Raw genomic sequence first — 21,380 nt, 5'->3', positions numbered from 1 at the left:
AAGTATATAAATACGAAAATTATACAAAACATAATTCAGATGAGACTTCATCAGAATGTACAGAAGTTTGATTTGGTATAAACACGAGGTCTGTATGCATGCGAATTACACTGTGGTCATAATGCGAAAAAAAAATATGATGGGGCCTGCGTAAAAGCATTAGCTTGTACAGCCGCAGGTCCCGTGAGTAATCAGATTAGGGGAAGTTTAAAGTACGGATGTTTTTTAAGACCAACTATATCTGGGGAAACCGATTAAAACAAACAAAACAAAAAATCCAATTAAATATATATCACTAAATAAAAATACAGAAAAACAGAAAGCTGAAAGGTCACATGTTGCAGCAGTGAACAACAACTGCAGAGATTCAAGGGGTGTGTTGCAGAGTATAGAAAATGGCGTAACTGTATGTCATAAATACATAAGTAGAAGGTGGGATAATGAGATTTGTCGTGAATGTAAACAATACCGAAAGCTCAGGAGTAACATTCCAGCATGGGTCCTAAAACCAAGCATTCCGTGTGACCATAGTAACCGACAGCTGTCACGCGCGAGAGTTTCGATAACCGAGTGGAACAATAGGTGCATGAACAGCGCAATAGGCAGACTGTTCAAAAATAGTGTTCATGGTTAGGATCCCGCCGGACTAAGGTGGGATAGACAAGGGGTAACAGTAAAGAGCAACAAGAACTATACACTATGCATGCCGTACAATGTAGCTGCTAAGAAGATATTGCTTCAGTTTTCGTTTGAATGAGGTTACAGTGGTACAACTTACAAGTTCCATAGGGAGTTCGTTCCAATATTTGGGCCCAGCGAACATAATGGTTTTTTTCGCGAAAATTGTTCGGGTACGTGGAAGGTGATATGCGTAACGTTGACGAGTTGGATAATCATGAACTGTATAATTTCTTGTAAACATTTGGGAAAATACGTCTGGTAATTGGCCAGTTGAAAATTGAAACATAAACAGGCCGACGTTGTAATAAAATAACTCGGGAATTTTCAAAATTTTATTACTTACAAAAAGTTCGTTCGTGTGGGATAAATATCCAGTGTGGTTAACAATTCTAACAGCTCGTTTTTGTACAAGAAATAACGAATCGATAAGGTTTTTAGAAGCATTTCCCCACGCCAGAATCCCATAGTTGAGATAGGGAGATATCAAAGTTGAATATATGCTCTGTAGAATATTACTTGGAAAATAATAGCTAAGTTTGTTAAGAACCCCGGTATTTCTAGCAATAATTCTGCTTACATAATTAACATGGGTTCTCCAAGATAAATCACTATCGATATGAAGACCCAAAAATTTTGTATTGTTGACCTGTGACAGATCAATGTTGTTTATCTTGACAGAGAGAGGTAACACAGGTAGCGAATTACTGAATAACATATACTGAGTTTTATCAATGTTTAAGGATAATTTGTTCGCAAAAATCCAAGATTGGACAGAAACAAGTTCTTTATTTATTATGTTTATAAGCGCATCAGGATTTTGATGAGAGAAGAACAAATTTGTATCATCTGCAAAGCAAACGAAGGAGAGAATCTTAGAGGAGTTCTGGATATCATTAATATATAAAATAAAAAGAAGTGGGCCTAACAAGGAACCCTGTGGAACACCACAAGAAATCAGTTTTGGTTGGGAATCGTGACCGTGAATACTTACAAATTGTTTTCTATTCGTTAAATAATCAGTGAACCATTCTAGCGCCCTTCCCCGAATTCCGTAATGATTTAACTTATAAAGTAAAATGTCATGGTCTATTGTATCAAATGCCTTGGAGAAGTCAAGGAAAACACCGACAGTGTGAGAAACATCATCTATAGCATGAGCTATCTTATCAATAAACTTGAGTAATGCGTGAGTTGTACTATGTTTTTTCCGAAATCCAAATTGAGATTCAGTAAATATTTTTGCCTGAAGAAAAAAATTAAGGGTGCGTTTATACACAAGTCTTTCGAGTATCTTTGAAAAAGAAGTTAAAAGAGAAATGGGGCGATAATTATTGACACGGTCTTTTCGCCCTTTTTTAAAAATGGGAACAACTCTGGCTACTTTCATTTTTTGAGGAACTTTACCAGTAGACAAAGATTGATTGAAAATATAAGTAAGAGGCGAGATTATTTCATGAATCACATTTTTTACCAAGAAGTTTGTGATTCCATCATATCCCGAACTTTTTTTATTATTTAACTTATCAACAATCTTTATTATTTCATCTTCGACAATTGGGACAAAAAATAAAGATTCCATATTCCTACTACCCAGGAAAGAGTGAAATTCTCGCTGTGCTTCAGGAATTCTATCAGCCAGATTTGGCCCAATGTTTACAAAAAAATCATTAAAAACTTCAGCTATATCTATGGGGTCATCAATACGAACATCATCCTCTTGAATATAACTAGGCACGTTATTATCAGTATTACGTTTCAACGCTCGGTTTATCACCCTCCACGTACCCTTCACATCAAATTTACATTTGTTGAATTGATTCATAAAATACATCCGTTTGGCTGACCGTAATGCAGAAGTGAGGATATTACGATACTGAGTATATCTGGACTTGTTTGTAACTGTGGGTACTTTGCGATATTTATGATAAAGTTTATTTTTCTTATTGATTGATTTTAAAAGTGATTTTGTAACCCATGGCTGCCGGGGTACTTTTTTATGATTTGAGTTAGAGAATTTACGACAAGGGATAGCAATATTAAGCTGAGTTATCAAAATATCTATAAAAATATCAAAAGATAGATTTACGTCATTTTGATTATATACAATCGACCAATCAACGAGTTTCAACCTTTCTCTAAAAGTATTCAGGTTCGAGTCTGACATAACACGAAAACCGGATTTTTTTTGCACACTGTCAGCAAGAGGGTGGATACTACCAATAAGTGCATACACAGGAAAATGATCAGAGATATCCGTAACAACAATACCAGATGAAATATCAGAAAATGACTTGTTAACAAATATATTATCTATTAAAGTAGAAGAGAGGTCGGTGATTCTTGTAGGTCTTCTTATGAGAGGAATAAAAGACTTAGACAACAGTTGATTAAGAAACTCTTGGCAATTATGATTATCATAATTTAAAAGATTTAAATTAAAATCACCCATAAGAAAACATAATTTATTCTTGAAATAGTTATTCGACAAAATACCGTGGATTAATTCACCGAATTCAGTAAAATTAGAGTTTGGTGGCCTATAAATTTCTCCAACAATTACATTTCCTTTATTTGGTACTTTTATCTCAATGAAAATACTTTCAAAAAATTCTGTCATAAAACTGAACTCTTCTAATAACCGATGGTTTAAATTTTCTGTTACATAAAAACCAACTCCACCTCCTTTCTTGCACGGTCTATTATTTGTAATCAGTTTGAATCTATCAATATGAAACAATGAAGAAGGAGACACCTCCTGTAACCATGTTTCACTGAGGCCGATGACACCAAATGTGAATCGTAATTCATCAATGAATAAGCGAAGTTGATCAAAATGTTGGTTTAAACTCCTAATATTAAAATGAGAAAAAAAGATTTGATTTGGGTCCGAATTGGATAATGTAATGACATCTTTTTCTAAGCAGTAACTTGTAGAAAACATGTGAGGTGGAATATCATTAGGATCAAAATCAAGTTTTAATTCATCGGTTTCTGTGGTTGAAAAAAATTTTAAGTCAGAATTATCACCGTTCTCATTATTTGTAATGATTACAGAACTTTCACCTTCCAATGACCGAACATCTACAAAAGCATTACTCATATTCATTGTGATAAAACTCAAAGCAATTCATCCTATTTTCGTTGGGAAATGTAACAGAATGTACAGCAATGTTGGGCAAGCCATATTGCCATTGACCTGGACACAAAATGGTAGAAGACACGTAAACATGTTTGTCTTTGAGACATACATACACCTGGACACATTATACCCCCGCCAAACGAAGTTTGAAGGGGGTATATAGGAATCAGCGGACGGTCGGTCGGGCGGTCGGTCGGGCGGTCGGTCGGGCGGTCGGTCGGGCGGTCGGTCCGTTGCAAATCTTGCGTCGCGAACTACTTCCTCAGTTTTCAACCGATTCCCATAAAACTTGGCACAAATGTGTGCCTTGGGTTGTAGATGTGCAAGACGTATTTTTTGACAGTACCCAAAAGTACGTTGCCATGGTAACGGCATATTATGGGCAAAAATGGGTACAAATCTTGCGTCGCAAACTCCTCCCACAGTTTTTGATCAATTTTTATGAAATTAGGTACAGTTGTTCATCTGAATATCTTAATGTGCAAGACACATATTACCGCAGTGGCAAAAAGTGCGTTGCCATGGTAATGGCATGTTATTGGTAAAATATAGGGCAAAATGCTTCATGGCAAAACTGCTTCATCAGTGTTCTTCCAATTCTCATGGAATTCATATTGAATGTTTGTCTTAGGATATAGGTCAGCATGACACATTTCTTGACAGTGACAAAAAGTATGTTGCCATGGTAACAGCTCACATATTATGAGCCAAAATGATGGAAAATTTTGTGTTGCAAACTTCTTCCTCAGTTTTTGCCCAATTTCCATGAAACTTGGTACAGATGTGTGCCTTTGGTTGTAGATGTGCAAGACGCATTTTTCGACAGTACCCGAAAGTACGTTGCCATGGTAACGGCATATTAATGGCAGAAGATCAAGGAAAGATCTTGCGGATTTAACTACTTCCTCAGTTTTTTGACCAAAGCTTAAGAAATGTTGTTTTGACCAAAGCTTATGAAATGTTGTTTGGCGGGGGTATAACCAGTCGCTGTAGCGACATTTCTAGTTTCTTTATTGTCCAAATTATGTATAAAAAACATGGCATGGAAATTGGTTTTGTCATACATTCATAAACACATATTGACAACAGATAAATAACAAATTACATTACATATAAAACATCAAATGAATACTCAAAAAATACAGGGAACTAAACATACATCACAACACAGACAGCGTCATGTGTTGAACGTGCAAAGAGGGGAAAAATGAATATACAGTCAAACCTGTCTATAGCGGTCACCCAAGGGAAACGGAAAAAGTGGCCGTTATAGACAGGTGGCCGCTATAGACAGGTTATCCAACTTTGCGTACATTGCCTACAAATGTACATGTACAATGTATCATCGTTGTATATACAGTACTCTCCGCGTAATCGGGTATCGCTTAAACGGGTACTCCGTTTAATTGGGTAGTAATGTCAGAGTCAGTTCCAATGCACATTAAAACTACCTGATAATCGAGTTGCCTCTCCGCATAAAGGGGTACATAATTTTCTTCTCATCTAATTTCTACCCACATTTTATCGCATATAACACTAATTTAAGAAATCATGCGTGTCAAATTTTCCATGGCTAATCGCATTATCTGCTTAATTTACAAAGAAAACCGATCATTTGGGGAGTGATTAAACATGAAAACACATGTACACTTACCGACTTGCCACACATAAACGAACATTACACATGTAGCTGGCACTCATAATTGCATAGACAGACAGGAGTTGAACACACCTGCACTCCTCCCTTGCTCCGCAACAACATTCACAATACGAGAAGTTTGCAACGAACATCAGGCCATGCACCAGCTCCATAATTTTGCCTTTCCCCAGTATATTCTCGAAAAGTAACCCGACGTTCTACGTTACTAGTGCACGCAAAGAGACGTGTTCATTTTGGGTAATCCCTGCGTGTTAGCGAGGAGTCTATAGTCAAACGACAAAGTTTTCTGAAGCGTTTCCATTTGTCCATAAAAAGAGTGTAAATTATTGCTAGTGACTGAGCAAGTGTAAGGTATGTATAATGTGCAATGCAAGCACGCGTGTTAAGCATACAGTGTAGGTGTTTGGTGCAGTGTACAATGCATATAAATACACATTGTGAGTGTCCATTGTGAATGAGACGCATGTTCTTCTGTTAATCGGGTACTCCGCTTAATCGGGTAAGAAACGCTCTGCCCGAGCCTACCCGATTATGCGGAGAATACTGTATCTGTAAATACCGGGCATGTGCATCTATGTGTGTACGTATACACATGTGGGTTTCATGCATTGAACAATGCCGGTGTTCTTGAAATAATTATTGTTGCACAGTAGCATGTGTACAGTCGTGAAGGGAGCTTGATACTAAATGAATGCAGCGATGGCGATCACTGAACGTTGCCCATGAATGACTGGCACAGCTACGAAAAGCAGAAAAACGCGCTGAATTATCAGCTCTTTGGCCGCTATAGAGAGGTTAAAAGCTACCGCGGGAAACAAAATTTGTGGCCACTGGGTGCGTTAGACAGGTGGCCGCTATACACAGGGTCTTTAATAGGGCTTTTCTCTCAGGGGGATTTTTCAGTGGCCGCTATAGACAGGTGGCCGCTATATAGAGGTGGCCGCTAAGGCAGGTTTGACTGTATATGTGTACATACACAGAAAACTATGGAAGAGTCAACTGCTGCAAAAGGTACTGTATACGCTATATATTTCGCGGGGGGTTTATTTTTGCGAATTTCACGAGTCGGGAGCTATTCGCGAAATTAACAACACGCGAAAATAATACCTTCCAAAATGAATTCCTTGCCTTGATGATACAAACATTTCAGTACAGTTGAACCTCTATTATCCGGCCTCCCTTTATCCGGATCTCTCTATTATCCGGACGCAATCTCGCCGTGATTTTTTTATCTTTTTTTAATAATTACGGGAGGAAAGGGGGATTCCCAACTCCTTGAGAACTCCTACACAAACACACATTAATTACATATACTTGATACATTTCTTAATAATTATTTAGGTAAATCATCCCAAGAATTTATAAAAGAAAATGATTTCATTCTTGCAAACACAAACCTCTATTTTGGGGTCTGTTACTGAGTGTAACAATGAAAAGGTTGCAGTATACACATAGCTACATGTGGTACTACAATGGGCTACATCAGTACATGTGTATGTATATGTACATGTATAAAACATTGAGTCTCCCGTATCCGGCCAAATCCCTTATCCGGATGAGCCCCGGTCCCGACTTGTCCGGATACGAGAGGTTCAACTGTACTAGAATACCATGTCACGGCTTACCGAACAGACCATACTGGCTAAGCTTGTTTACGCACGTCCACGTCTACTTACGAAATACTGTAGAAAGCCAATCCATTATCGCAAGGGGACCACTCGTCAGAAATCTAGCGCGATGGACTTAACCACTTCAAAAATGTTGAATTCTAACTTTCTAGTTCGCAGAGTTTGGCAAGTCTTTTTCATGCAATGTATAACTAGTATCATTCTTATATGCTAGTAAGTTGAAAATTCACACTTTCTTTGCCACTTCATATTTTCTCTGGTCCCCCAATCGCGAATTTAACCACTCGCGAAAATGAGTGACATCGGCAATTCGCGAAAATTTATGTACGCGGAAATTATAGCGTATACAGTATATATAACCACAAATTCTGAAACACCTTACTTTATACAGACCACCCCTACATCGTAATCCATAAATTGTAACACAAATTGCACATATTCCTTACCCCCCCCCCCAATATACATAGCTAAAATCTGCTTTCTTCCTATGTGATACAACAGAAAGTTAATTTCTTTTCTATATCTACCTCAGGTTAGAACAAGCACAGAAGAATAACAAACAATGACAAAAGATTGAACGTGTTGGTCAGAGCTGAGCATGATTATTAGCCATCGAGAGAGCTGAGCATGATTATTAGCTCGCTGTTTACTTATTCACTGTTGTAATTCGGGCATGAGCATTGCGAAGGTGGACATAACACAAACATAATTTATGTAACAAGAGAAACGTTAGGCGGTATGACAAGATAAAGTATTAATACTATAAGATTAAACGCCTAGAGACTGAGAAGGGAGGAGGTTAGAAAGGGCGTCTGACTTGATGTAAGAGTCCCTAGCTTTGTCCGACTTCCAACGGCCGTGCTGAGAAATCAGGAATGAAGGTACGCGATTGTTGCTAGCTGAGGATGCTCCACCTGACCGGAGGCTATGCAAGGCAAACTTAGAAACATCCGGAACAAAGGGCTTCAAAGCCGCTCGGGTTCTAGTGTAACTAAGGCCGTGGGAAGTCGCGATAAGGCCACCCTTGGAAAGAGTAAGCCTGCGAATCACTGGTAGGGGAGAATGAGGAGAATCGCCAAGTGCTGCAAAGTATCGTTCGGCTATAACGACGGGGCAGGTCGGTTTAAATGTCCTGGCGATGGTTACATCTCTGCCTTGACAAAACTGGTCGGTTTTTGAAGACGATAAGTGTAGAACTAGCCGATCGTGATGGGTGGTGCAATCCTTCCTCCTCAGCCTGCTGAGATCATTGAAGCGCAAAAATCCGGCGTAAGAAACGAAACATACTAATAAAATGCGGAGGTCGGCTAAGGATGCATTGAGGTGACCATGAGAAGCGAGGAGATTTGACGGGATCTCTGGAGTGACAGGTTCTTTGTGACAAATGGGGGACAAGTGGATGCGATAATAACCCTGGACTGCTGTTTTTACCATAGGATCGTCTGTAGGAGAAGGAAGGCCCGCAAGATTGTGAGCCCATTTGACTGAAGCGACGAGCGAATCTGCTGAGGTCTTGGCTCCGTTGACTGAAGACAGGTGACAAAGGTACAGGCAGAGATGGTAAGCTTGGACTGGAAAGGTTGGAACTTCAGGTTTTGAGATGGCCCATTGGACCCATCTGGCCCAACAGAATTTATATTTAGATGTGGTAGAAGAAGCTTTAGCGGACATGAGGAGAGACGGAAGCACATCAGAAGCCAAGTTGCGTAGGTGGGGATCGGTGATCGACTCTTTCTTGGTAGACCATGTTTCTATAAGTTAGCTCATGAGAGCAAAGAATGGGAAAAAATCAATAAGGAGAAAAAGACAGTCAAAAGACTGACAAAATACATGAAAGGTCAGGATAATCAAATAGAGATTTTTAACTAACAAAATTAATTATGCTTAATAAAACAAAGTAAATAGCGCATTGCTCTTTCACGAAAGAAACATCAATATAATAATTTAATCAAAAGAATATCAATGGGGAAGGGAAGTGAAGGAAAACTGAGAAGTGAGTGAAAGGTAAGGATGCAAGGCGCCCAGTACCAGACAGTACTCGGAGGCCACGAAAAACCCCCATATTTATTCATGGAGGAAACGTGGTTGCGTCCAAGGATACTGAGCGAGGGCGCACTCCCATGCTCCTTGCTCCTGATTACATAATAAAGTGAATGCAACAGGGGGGGGGGGAATTCATAAAGAACCAACAGAGGGGGAGGGGCGGGAAGTAGAGCTAATAATGCTCAACCGAGAATGAAGAAAGAATGCGAGCTAGTGCTATAAGTACTTTCAAAATTCACAGTTGCGCAACAAACACAAAATGCCACACCTTGCGTTCGATACGGAAAAGAAATTCCGCTACCTTTCACTGATGCCCTGACACGCCTTATGTGCACAATCAAACAACTATTGCACGTTAACATACAAAAAAAAAAAAAATCCATACATACATTTACATCATTATGAATCAAATGTGTCTCTTTCCAATATACTGTGAGGGATCACGGAATATTTCCAATACAATTTTTTTAAAAATGCATTTCTGTTAATACTTCATTTCAGATACCATAAAAACCATTATTTATTTTTAAAAGGGCATTGTACCAGTTTTTTGTTTTTTTATATGTTGTTCTTTTAATTCTAAAAGACCCAGTGGTGCAAACAGAATCAAAATTTCACAACGATTTAGTCCGTAATTTCATTTTAAAATCGAACTTTTTGGGTGAGAATTATGCTAATGAGCTGACGAGCCCGGATGTCGTGATGTCACAGGCGCCAAATATATCACTGATTACAAGCCCTTGCATACGCGTGTGTTAAATCGTGCCGAGTAGCAGACGACGCTTAGGCCCAATTTAGCTAGCAGGCGGCACTTGTGCACTGTCCTATCCATGTAGCTGTCTCAAATTTTGCTGAACCAAATCGCTTCAAAATTACAGGACATACTTCTAAGCATATTTCAAAATACTGTATTATATTTGAACGAAATCGGTAATCGAGAAGTATCAATATTGATGCCGATTTTCAAGTTGTCACTCAAAAAAAAATAACTCTTCGCGAGAGATCTTGGTAAACGCGACATGCACAATCTAGAACTAAAGTTAGCCGACTAGTACTGTGCGAACGGGGAATTTACGCGGGATCTAAACTAAAAAATGTCATGATTTTGGCGATTTGAGTGATTTACGAACTGTATTTTTCATTCAACTTAACTCAAATAATTTAGAAATTGATTTTTTTGCTCCCGATTACTTGAAAGATTTGTCTCATGATATTAGATGGCTAACTTCAGTCTGTGCGTGCGCAGGCAGGTAGGGCTACTACGCCGCGATCGCTCTTGTTTAGTCGTACAGAGCAGATTATTTCTAGCGACGACAGGAAAGTCGACAACTTCACTTACGTTTCCCGACTTGCGATTTGGCTCCAATTAGCGTGAGCAAGTGGACATGAGTCATAAAATATTTCTTGTGATTTTGGTGCAATTTGATTAAGTGAATTTTGAGATATCTACATGGATACGGAAGTACTCTAGCACTATACCTACACCAGCGCTTGGATCGCGAAGTGGCAGGACTGTTTGTATCTACGTGGTCAGGCCACTCTTCCGAGGTATGGGTCCTACTAAACTAGAGTCTAGATCTAGTCCTTGGTGTTTATAATACGACCACCATGGGATTTATCTCGACTACAAAAACATTGAAATCCATAAAGCAGATACCTTACCTGCAAAATTCAGCACAGTAACAACCAGGGCCCGCAGCACAAGGGCCTAGATCTAGCGGCAACGCTAGACCTTGGAGTCTGGACTTTCGTCTGGACTTTCTTCAAGATCTGGCAGCAGGGGTATGTACTAGTATAACGTTTACGCTGTGCCTATATTAGCGCTGTGCACACAGCTGTCGGCGGGGCAGTGTATTAGGGGCCTACTCATCAAGACTTGAACTGCCACGTAGAATCTTCTCGGTCCTTGACTGCTCACTAGTCCTAGTCCTAGTTCTAGTCTAGAGTCTATATGTACTGGGTGCCGTTTTCTTCTAACTAGGCGTAAACCGTGATTGCCGTGGACTATTTTTTGGATTTAGATTTTAAGAATCACTCGGTCCTCATCTTCGTTAGATAGTTTGAACTGTCAAACCATTATCGCTCATAATGCATTTAACGTTAGTGCAACGTTACTTACACACAGTTTTCTATGGGCAGCACGTTTGGACAATGATGCCAATTTTATTTTGCATAACTGGAATATTCCCCACAAATTTTATCTAAATATAAAGCTTTTGAAGAAATTCCTTTTAAAAATTGATAAATATTGTTTAACATGTTTACTTCAGCTCCATATTGCAATTTTACTAAATAACAGTTTTTGCAGTACTTCGTGTGAGATTTCATCGGTAAATTGACATGTGTAGTTCGTTTTGCTAAAGTCGGAGGTTGGCACCTGTGACGTATGCCAATTGTGTGATCGTTCCTTGCTTCCTCATTTTCATTTTTTTCAAAAATCATTACAGGCTTATCCTGGGTTTTAGAATCCTCTCTTTCCAGTTGTAGGCATCAAAAAATGTATATTAGAATTATCAGACATTTAGAAAATGTCAGTACAGGTTTCTTTTAAGCTTAAACACAGAGGCACAAAATGAACTCATCGGGTGATTTCATAACAAAAAATACGTACAAAACAAAAACTGAAAAGAAATAACATGTATATATATATATATATCCAAGAAAAAAAAAATTCATAATCTTATTTCACTTAAAAATTGTTTTATTCAAAAGATCACAAACCATAAAATTCTTGTGTGTTTTTAATAATGCACAAAAATACCCCCCCCCCCGCCTTCATGCACAAAACCAGCTACAGCTCTCCCTTCACTTTATGCAAAAATCATCGGTTGTTATTGCACATCCTGATTGCGTATGGAGCGAAGGAGTCTGCATATCGATTTGCACGACATTTCAGAGACCGTAGTCTTCTGCCTGATCGTAGGAGTTCGAAAAATCATGAAGCGGGTGATTCTCGTTTAACATAATACCATCTGCCATATTGGCAATCCGATCTGTACATTCCTTTTAACGTCCGTAACTTTCGGTTGTTATTGCACATCCTGATTGCGTATGGAGCGAAGGAGTCTGCATATCGATTTGCTACGACATTTCAGAGACCGTAGTCTTCTGCCTGATCGTAGGAGTTCGAAAAAATCATGAAGCGGGTGATTCTCGTTTAACATAATACCATCTGCCATATTGGCAATCCGATCTGTACATTCCTTTTAAACGTCGTAACTTTCCCCAGTGATTTTTGCTGGCCTGTTTTACTATAGCTTCCATTCTCTTAAAGTCTTGTTTCCTGCAAACCCCCAAACCAGATCTCAAATCCCCCAAATATGTACTGTCTTTGACAATAGGATATAGCCGTTCATGCAATGAAACCCAGTTCAAGGAATGTGAACAATCAACACATGTAATTTGTGATAAACATGTCAGTTTAATATTTTGCACATTGTGTTACACTGTCGTCACACATTGTCAAGATGTACTGTAGACCTATTGGGAGAACCATGCATTATGGCTGAGGCATACCAGTCGCCATAGTGACACCTCTAGTTTACTTTCTTTCTATATACAGGGGAAACTCAATACAACGATCACTGCTATAACGAGATATCGGTTATTATGAGGAAACTTTGCGGTCCCAAATTTCCTTCCACACATGTCTATGTAAATTGCTACTCTTATAGTGAGATCGGCTGTTACAAAATAACTGCTATGAGATAAATTTTGTGATTTCCAAACAAAGAAAAACATAGTTAATCAAACATGTTATCTACATTCAACACAACTGGCCGCCTGTCTCTCAAAACTATGCTATTCTACTGGCTACGCCCGCACCTGCAGTGCACCCACAGCGTGCAAGCATCCTCAATTGAATCACCCTCTTTTTCTGCTCACGACCCGTGGAGCTCAGACGTCTCAGACTCACTCTTCTTGTGTAATTACTACCTTGTGGACTCACCAGAGCTGCCTCCTCCCATAAATGGCAAGGACCACGCTAAGGTCAGACCCACCCTTTTTGGTAGCTAAGCAACCTTACAGGTTTATTATTGTAAGAGCTAATCATTTGCATGCCCTGTTCGGTAAATGCCGTATTGTCCTGAGAAACCACGGCCTCCGCCCTGGCTTCTCCTCCGGGTAGGATGCTATGTATTTAGTAGAGCATGGACACCTTATGAACCACACTCCCCCATTTCCTTTGGCAGCCTGATAACATAAGGTCACTTATTAAAACTTCCCACCGCCGTAAATTTCTTGTTTGGCTATCTCCCGCCCTTCCCAAGGCACGGACCTCCGAGCATAAGGCTCAGTACTTTTCACGCCACTGCCGGCTGCTGAAAACTTATCTTTTTTAGGATAGTCCTTTGGAATGGTCCAGTTGCGGGTCAGTCAATGGAGGTGCACACTGATATTGATTTTCAGTACTTATCACATTTGTGTGACGCTCCAACAAAATGAGTCATAAGTCGCACGGGGAGTTTCCCGTAATGAGCCGAAAATGAAGGGGAAGCACTGCTCTGGTCGAAATTTTTTTATGACGGATTTTGATTCCTTGATGTTTTATCTATTTGTACAGAAAATTTCAGCATGTAAAAATGAGTACAAGTGTCCCAAATCACAGTTTTTCTGAGACAATTTTTTTCGGTTACATTTTTTTCGAACGCTCGCCTTTGCGTTGCGTTTCGCGCCTATTGTTCTTGCCCAATCGAGACTCCGCCTCCGTTGCTAGGGCGTATGCTAATGAAGCATTGCTCTTGACCCCACTGAAGACAAAACAAAGCATGGTGCACGCGGCGGGGGCTCAGAATTACGCAATAATAGTGAGCTGACCAAGGCTATCGATTGCATGACCAGCGAGTTTCGTTTGATACATGCACCACATTTCATGAAGTGGTGAATGATGTGACGCACAAATCGCGCTGAAAAAATTAATTCCAACAAACAATCACGCAAAATTTATGATACTTTATCAATGAGCTAATACATGATAACATATCGAACTTGAAACCTCTTTATGTGTGTGTGTACTTTTACAACGGTTATTGGCCTCATTAATGAATTCATTCAAATAATCATAACTTTCGTTCCCTGGTATTAAGTGACTTGCTGTTTAAAGTTCATCTTTGGAGATAAAGTAGGGCCTAAGTTGTCAATTATTCTCGTTTTTTATATAAAGTCGACAATTCGTGTGATAATTCGCCAAATGTATGTAATGCGTACTATTATTTCCCTGGTTAATAAAACTTATTGCCCTATTTCTTATGATGGTTTGGGCCGTGACGGCATGGAGAGAAATCGGAAGACAAACATTATTAATGCCCAAATAGCTCGTGTTCCCTGTGGAGGATATTCTGACTCTTGTCATCTGTGTATTTTTGTAGAAGTAGGACCTATTTGAGAAAGTGACAGAAAGCTGTGTCGCTACTCAAAAGTGTGCTTCTTCATTTTGTTTTGTTTTTTAATCAGAATATTTGTAATGATAGCTGTTTGTCATGTATTGCGTGTAGCTGACATGTGAGAAGTCAAGTCAGCAAAGAATTTGGCTAACAGCTTTGCGAAGTAGCAGCGCTAATTGCCCATTGAATTGCGTATTCTGAGGAATTCCCAATGAAAGAACTCGGACGACACTGTTCACGCCTAGTATCCAAGTAAACCCCACATCAACGAAGCCTTTAACAATGAAAGGTAAATTTCCTGCTATCAAGGGGTGGATAATAACGCATCCAGTATTCTTTCTTCGCCATTGATAGCAGAATCAGTGACGTAATGGAGCAACAGTGTTGGAGGATCAGCATTATGTCTGCTAATTTGTAAAAGAATTTTTAAGTCCCCTTTTGTGTTTAGAACCACAGTCAGGGACGCCAACTTACTTTATCTCCTACAAGCTATCGTTACTATCTTAAAACGTGAATTTTATGAAAGGTTAAAAGTGATCGCGGAATCAGTTCTTCTGCGTGACACCAGGCTATTGTAATAGCATACCAAGCTTAAATCGTTTACCTGTATAGAAAGGACGGGGATACACACTTATCGCAATCATCCTGATTTGAGAGTGATACACTCTACTATTTTTCTTCATCTTTCCCCGACAAAAACCATGTGGTAATTCTAAACAAACAAACAAACAAACAAACAAGCAGTTGCATTATATCAGAACGTACAGAATTTTTGTGTTTCATGTAATGTCTTGATGTATAGTAGGCATTTGTTGTCGTTTTTACAGCGTTTCATAATAAATGCCTATAGCAAAAACCCAACACAACTTTTATCAAGGAGGGAAGGGAACTTAAATGTAAATAAAACATAGTTTACAGAAATCAGACATGTAAATAAGGCAATCATATACATCCGCATGGCCGATTGTAATCTCTTACTTTGATTATCAAATATGATCGCCTGCATTTACGTGCTTTTTCTAATTTCTTGAACTTTGCCTCATTTTTCTCTCTTTTTTTTTTTTAAACAATTGCTCATAACATTTAAAAATCGTAACACAGTCTGCTATTCCACAACATAATGTTCCATTTGATACGTCACTTATTGTTGGTCGGGTGATGCCAAATGTTGGAATCTCAAGCGATGATGCATGGCATTTTGTTTGTTGGTTTTCGTCTCATCGCTCAAAAGAATTTTGACTACGATTACAGAGGTATCATCTACAAGCCTTAACTGGTGGTTTACAGAAGTGATCATCAATTCAGTATGGATTAGTCAAGTCATGAATTCACTTTACCCATCATGTCTAATCGAACTACGACATTGTTGGGGTAACTGTGCCTTTTTATTCTCATAGTTCAAACTAATTCTTGTCATAATCAAAACAAATAATTCTTTATATAATTTCTCAAAATACTCAAAAGATGGCCTAAGTCAAAACTTTCTACAAAGATTGCATACGGTAATCTTTACTGGCCTAAACAAGTTTTCTAGAGCTATCAGTTCCCCCTATGACGATGACTTCGATTGCGTGTTGAACTTGTATCGAACTACTTTCAAAGCAGCTATTACCTTTATAGTTCGATTAGTAAACCAGTCTTTTGAATTCATATCCAACATTCGTAATCGTAACCATACAGTAACATAATACTGTCAATAAAAGTTGGAAAATGTAAATGCTATAATAGTAGTGCAAAATAAATGAGTAACGATTATCTTCATACATTCTAATTCCTAAGTGATGTCGCTATGAAAATGACACATGGTTTGACGACTGCTTCAAGCAAATAAAAGTAAAAAGGAATGAGATATACTTGTAATGATAGTACCACGCCGTACAATGCATTTCACTGTATTTGGTAACGTTTGGTTACGTTTCTGTGCGCTTTACGTACAGAAAATAAAAGGCAGATTGATGCTATTAACATGCTAACACACAACACATTCAAAATGTTTCTTTTGAAATACACCGTGTACAATATAAGGTTTTAGTATACGGTTTGAAACTAAATTTGTGAGTCCTTTATAAAGTTATAACCAGGGTTATTACATTATCAAGCAAAAATTAAAGTACTCAGTATTTAGGGATTCGGATTTGTGCAGAAGACTAACAGTGCTATATTTTGCGATCGTTCGCAACAGAGACAATCCTCTTCAATAGATATACAATGTAATTCTGTTTCCATGAATTGAAAGAGAAACGAAAAGAAGTCAACTTTTTAACTTCATCTAGCTTTCTCACCAATTGAACTTGATTTGATCTGCCATGCATGATATCACTGTGTGTTCTATTAATTCTATTAAATTATTTAATCGGCGTGCTTGTTTTTTATGCAGAATATCATTAATTCATTAATATCATTAATTATTAGTTTAATTCATTGAAGTATTTTCATATTTATAATACATCCATGTGTCCATTATCTGATTCTGACCACGAAAATATGGCGACTGTTTAAATGCGGAGTATGTACTGGAAAACTAATGTCTCCTGCCAGTATAGACAAACTAATTTCTAGTCTATCCCCGCTTGAAATGGAAATGAAATTAAAACAAAACGAAGTTCGACTTTCAGCAGATTTCAACAGTTTTGTATAGTGCCTGATTCATGTAATGGACACAATTCTTTAGCACATAAGAAATCACACAACTTTCGGGAATAAATGTATGTCTTAATGATTGTATCTCATGGAAGAAAACTTGTCTCCTTGCCTGAATTTTAGCTTCTTCCTTTTCAAGCTTGCGGGAAAGAAATAGTTGAACATCAATCGCAATCATAAAGAGAGGCACATCCTTAAAAATAAGCACAGAAGTACTGAGACACACTACGAAATAAAAACGGGTCTTTTCTCACTATTGACAACGCATGACATTGAAATGCTTTTTTTGTTCTTGTTGTTGGGGGTTAATACAATTGATTATTCTGAAGGTTCGTTAATATAATGTGCAGCATTGGCAAGCGTGATAAGCGATAATTACTGTGCACGCAACGTCTATAAAGGAAATGTGCCAACACGTTAATATGGCAGGAATTCAGAATGTTACGGCTGTATACAGCTGCAGCAGAACAGACGCGAAAGCAGTCTTGATGCTCTGCAACATTACGACCATGTGCGTAATTTGAGGGTTTTTAGTACACGCAAAGAACACGATCTCAAAAGACGACTATCGTTAATTAACTTCATTGACTTTTTCTACCGATGCTGTCTTTTGAACCCCCACCTACAATAGGTTCTCAGGTTCTATTTAGGTATTGGTACTTGCTAAACGCATCCTCTTTAGTTTCCATTGACAACAACATAGGAGGAGAATGGAAGCGATCAACGCCCTCGCTAAAAGACGCTTCTCGTAATACGCATTGCGTGCCTTTTTTTTCTTTCTACTGTTTCCTATTGTTTGTGAGTTAAAACTTGCGGCAAACTACAACGCAGCCGACACACTACGTGTACCGACTCATTCAATCGGCGGCAATGGCACGGACACAAACGCGCCGAAGTTTACATTCGGGCTACGGTATTGGTCAAAATCGTTAATGATAGACCTGTCCTGCGATTGGTTAATTATCTTACACACCCAAGCTATCGCCTTATACGGTAGAGCGTGCGATGGAGCATAAACGCCGTCGCTAAGCAGGACTGTTATATTGTTTCATCCCGTGAAAGAAACGGGTTGTAAGCTTGAACATAGCCTGAACTTTGAGAGCGATTTTCTCAGTTATTTAGAAAATGGACTGACATCATAAGTGTAGTTAATATTCGATTTTATGATCTATAGGGATGTCGAAATGAGTTGTATTACATATCAGTGTAAAGCTTAGAGTCTGTAGAATTCACATAAAGGCATAACTACGATTTCATTTTTTGCGACTTTTGACTCATTCCGACGGAGCGCATCACATTTATACACTGTATCTATTTTACTTTTTGTATTTTTGTATTTGTATTTTTTGTATTATTTTGGACCAAATATTAAATATTAATTTTCCGGTAAACTATGCGCTAAGAAACATCTGTACTAAGCGCCTTATAAGATGTATAGTATTGTATTGTACAGCGTGTCCCAGAAAAAACGAAACCGAGTTTCATTGCAATTCTTTGCGATCATGATTACATATCTGCTTTATGATGCACGACTTATTGTTCAAAATTTATACATGCCTGAGAACAATAGACATTAGTGCTACTAAATTTTCATTTGCACGAGCAAATGTCGACTTTGAATGAGTTTTTCAGACTTTTTCAGCAATCTTTGGCAAAAAATAAAATCATAGCCTTAACATCCATTCTTTTTCCTTTCATATGATATCCCATGTGTCAAAAATGATCAACGCCTGCTCGAGAAAACTGAATTTGAAAATATGCTTCCATTTTACCCAGATGGATAGATAGTAAATAAGGAGCCAGTTAGCTTTCCCGACATGCCCAACTTGGCAGATAACAATCGCCTTCATGCTTCAATGAATTTACACAAACATGAAGGGAGGGGGTAAAAGAGATTGTTACTGACAGTTCGGTTATGAATAGGGTCTTAAATTAGCACATGATCATGAGCTTGCCTGACCGTGCAGCTAACTACAGAGCAAAGGGTGTTCATCAGCGGAATGTTTGGGAAGGTGGGGTGGGAGAAACGGACCGAAAAAACCTTCCGAGCCCCCCCCCCCCCCAAAAAAAAAGACGACTTTCTGCCCTGCACTTGCACCTTTGAAAAGTTAGAAGTGCAAGTTCAGTGATAAATAAAGTGATGTACCCTCTCTTTCTACTTCACCTCCCCCTTCAAAAACTTCAAAACCCTGTCGGTGATGAAGGACTAACCACGCGTGGGGAAAATGTAGAGAGGAATGAAAGCCATGAAATCATCAAAATGTGTATCATTGTTGTAATGTTGATTTCCCACAGCCATTGGACTGCATGCAGCCTGAGCATACTCACGATACCAGCCTTCAATGATTTTGGTTATGTCTCATAGCTAAATAATAATTCTAAATAAATGACAACAAAGGGCTTTCCGTTTCATACAGCATTCTCTGTAAATACCTCCCCCCCCCCCCCACAACATTCACTGTAGCACTGCGGTTGTGTTGTGTGAATTCAATGGTGCAGATGAGCCCATTGTCTAATGCTAAGTCGGGAGAGCTGAATGCTTGTTTTTCGACTATCCGTAGAATCGGTAGAAATGAAGCATGTTTTCATGCAAATTTTTCTCAAGGATGCGTTATTCTATTTGACGCGTTAGGTCTCATATGAAAGAAGAAAATATGAATATTTGGCTAATGAACTTTGTATGTAACGTTAAAAGTCTGAAAAATTCACTTAAAGTCACAATTTGCGCGTGCAAATGAAAATTTGGTAGCACCACTGTTCATTGTTCTAACTCAGTCATGCATGAACGATGAACATGAAGTTGTACATCAATAGATGAAAGAAGAAAAGTTTATCTTTATCTCATAAAGAAAATGTATGATTTCGAGAGTAAAAAGTTTCATGGAAACCCGGTTTCGTTTTTTCTGGGACACGCTGTATAATTGTGGAACCTTGGGGTAACAAATACGTTGTAATGAAAATTGATTGACTGAAGTGATAAAGATGATATAACATTACGCAAACATCAAAAAATGGAAGGACCCACTAAAAAGACAATGCTTGTAGAATGTGGGCCCTTAGGTACAGAATGTCAATAGAAAATGAGCTGATGCAAAAAAGGGGAAAAAAGGCTGGGAGTAGATTTTTAAAAAATGAGTCTGGAAGCCCACTAAGAAGACAGAGTAACAGACAGACACACATACACAGGTGAATAAACATTAAACAAGACTGGGACAACAAAACTAATTAAGGGGGACTAAAATACAAGACAGAGCGAGACAAGACTAACATAACAGGAAGACAATACACCGGACTGAAAGGCAAAACAGATCCAGCGATCCTCGACAGAATTATATCGAAAAAATAATGGGATGCGTGAAAAGGATATGGAAATATAGAAAAATAGAGAGAAATAGATGCAGAAGTAATACAAATAAAATTAAATCTACTCTGTAAGTGTCTCAGGACAACAGGGACGAGAAAATATGTGACAGCAGGCATGAGATTTCTCCGCGGATCCGCGGATTTCCGCGGATTTTGAAATTCTGGGGAGAAAATACACAGTCGGGAAAATTTCTGTGATTTTCCTCTTTTTCTTTCTTTTTTTTTTTTTTTTGCAGCCACCATATCTCGCCGTGTGTGAATGGTGATGAGTGCATTTTGTCAGCGGGCAGCTGTGCGATGTTGCATGTTTCATGCGTGAAGTGGATGTGAAACGTGCGTGTCGATCAACTTGTAGCTACTATACTAGTGTAGCTTGCAGTGTGGTAAGGTGTGATATGATGCACACGTGTGTGATCATGAGGCTGTAACTGCGTATTACGTGTATCATTACTATCAAGGAGCTTCGGCATGCATGCTGCCGCGCCGCAGCATTCAGCGCGATGCGTTGACCGAAATATCGGTCTGTATCTGTCCGTCGGGCGGGGAATGTTCCGCGGAGACTGCGTCTGGCTTCACGGATCTAATACGGAGGACAGCGTTATGGCAAAATATAAGAGTCCTCCGGACAGACGGATCTTTCTGTCTACGCGATGCGTAGACCTCCGTAGGGATCCATGAAGCCAGACGCAGTCTCCGCGGAACATTCCCCGACGGACAGATACAGACCGATCTTTCGGTCAACGCGATGCGCTGCTTTTGTATCCCGCTGATTACGTTGGCGTGACCTAACGTTACATTTGTCATCGTGATTTTGTGGACCGGTGAGAATATTTCTTTCTTCA

The 21,380-nt window shown here is 38.9% G+C and overlaps 2 protein-coding genes across 3 annotated transcripts in view; one reads left to right on the top strand and one right to left on the bottom strand.

Annotated features, from left to right (window-relative positions):
* Positions 1-21,380, top strand: part of LOC139715381 (uncharacterized) — a 359,010-nt gene that overhangs the window by 247,527 nt on the left and 90,103 nt on the right. The gene's annotated exons all lie outside the window — the stretch shown is intronic.
* LOC139715344 (integrase/recombinase xerD homolog) lies at positions 7,877-12,330 on the bottom strand. The gene is made up of 2 exons (XM_071626922.1): positions 12,321-12,330; positions 7,877-8,859 (listed from the first exon to the last, which is right to left on the bottom strand). The coding sequence occupies exons 1-2, from the start codon at positions 12,328-12,330 to the stop codon at positions 7,877-7,879; spliced, it is 993 nt and encodes a 330-aa protein (XP_071483023.1).

The sequence above is a fragment of the Diadema antillarum genome, unplaced genomic scaffold (assembly GCF_040938485.1).
Source record: "Diadema antillarum isolate AM-2024a unplaced genomic scaffold, OU_Dant_1.0 scf00000047, whole genome shotgun sequence".
Classification (NCBI taxonomy): Eukaryota; Metazoa; Echinodermata; class Echinoidea; order Diadematoida; family Diadematidae; genus Diadema; species Diadema antillarum.
This window is presented reverse-complemented; position numbering and strand designations above follow the sequence as displayed.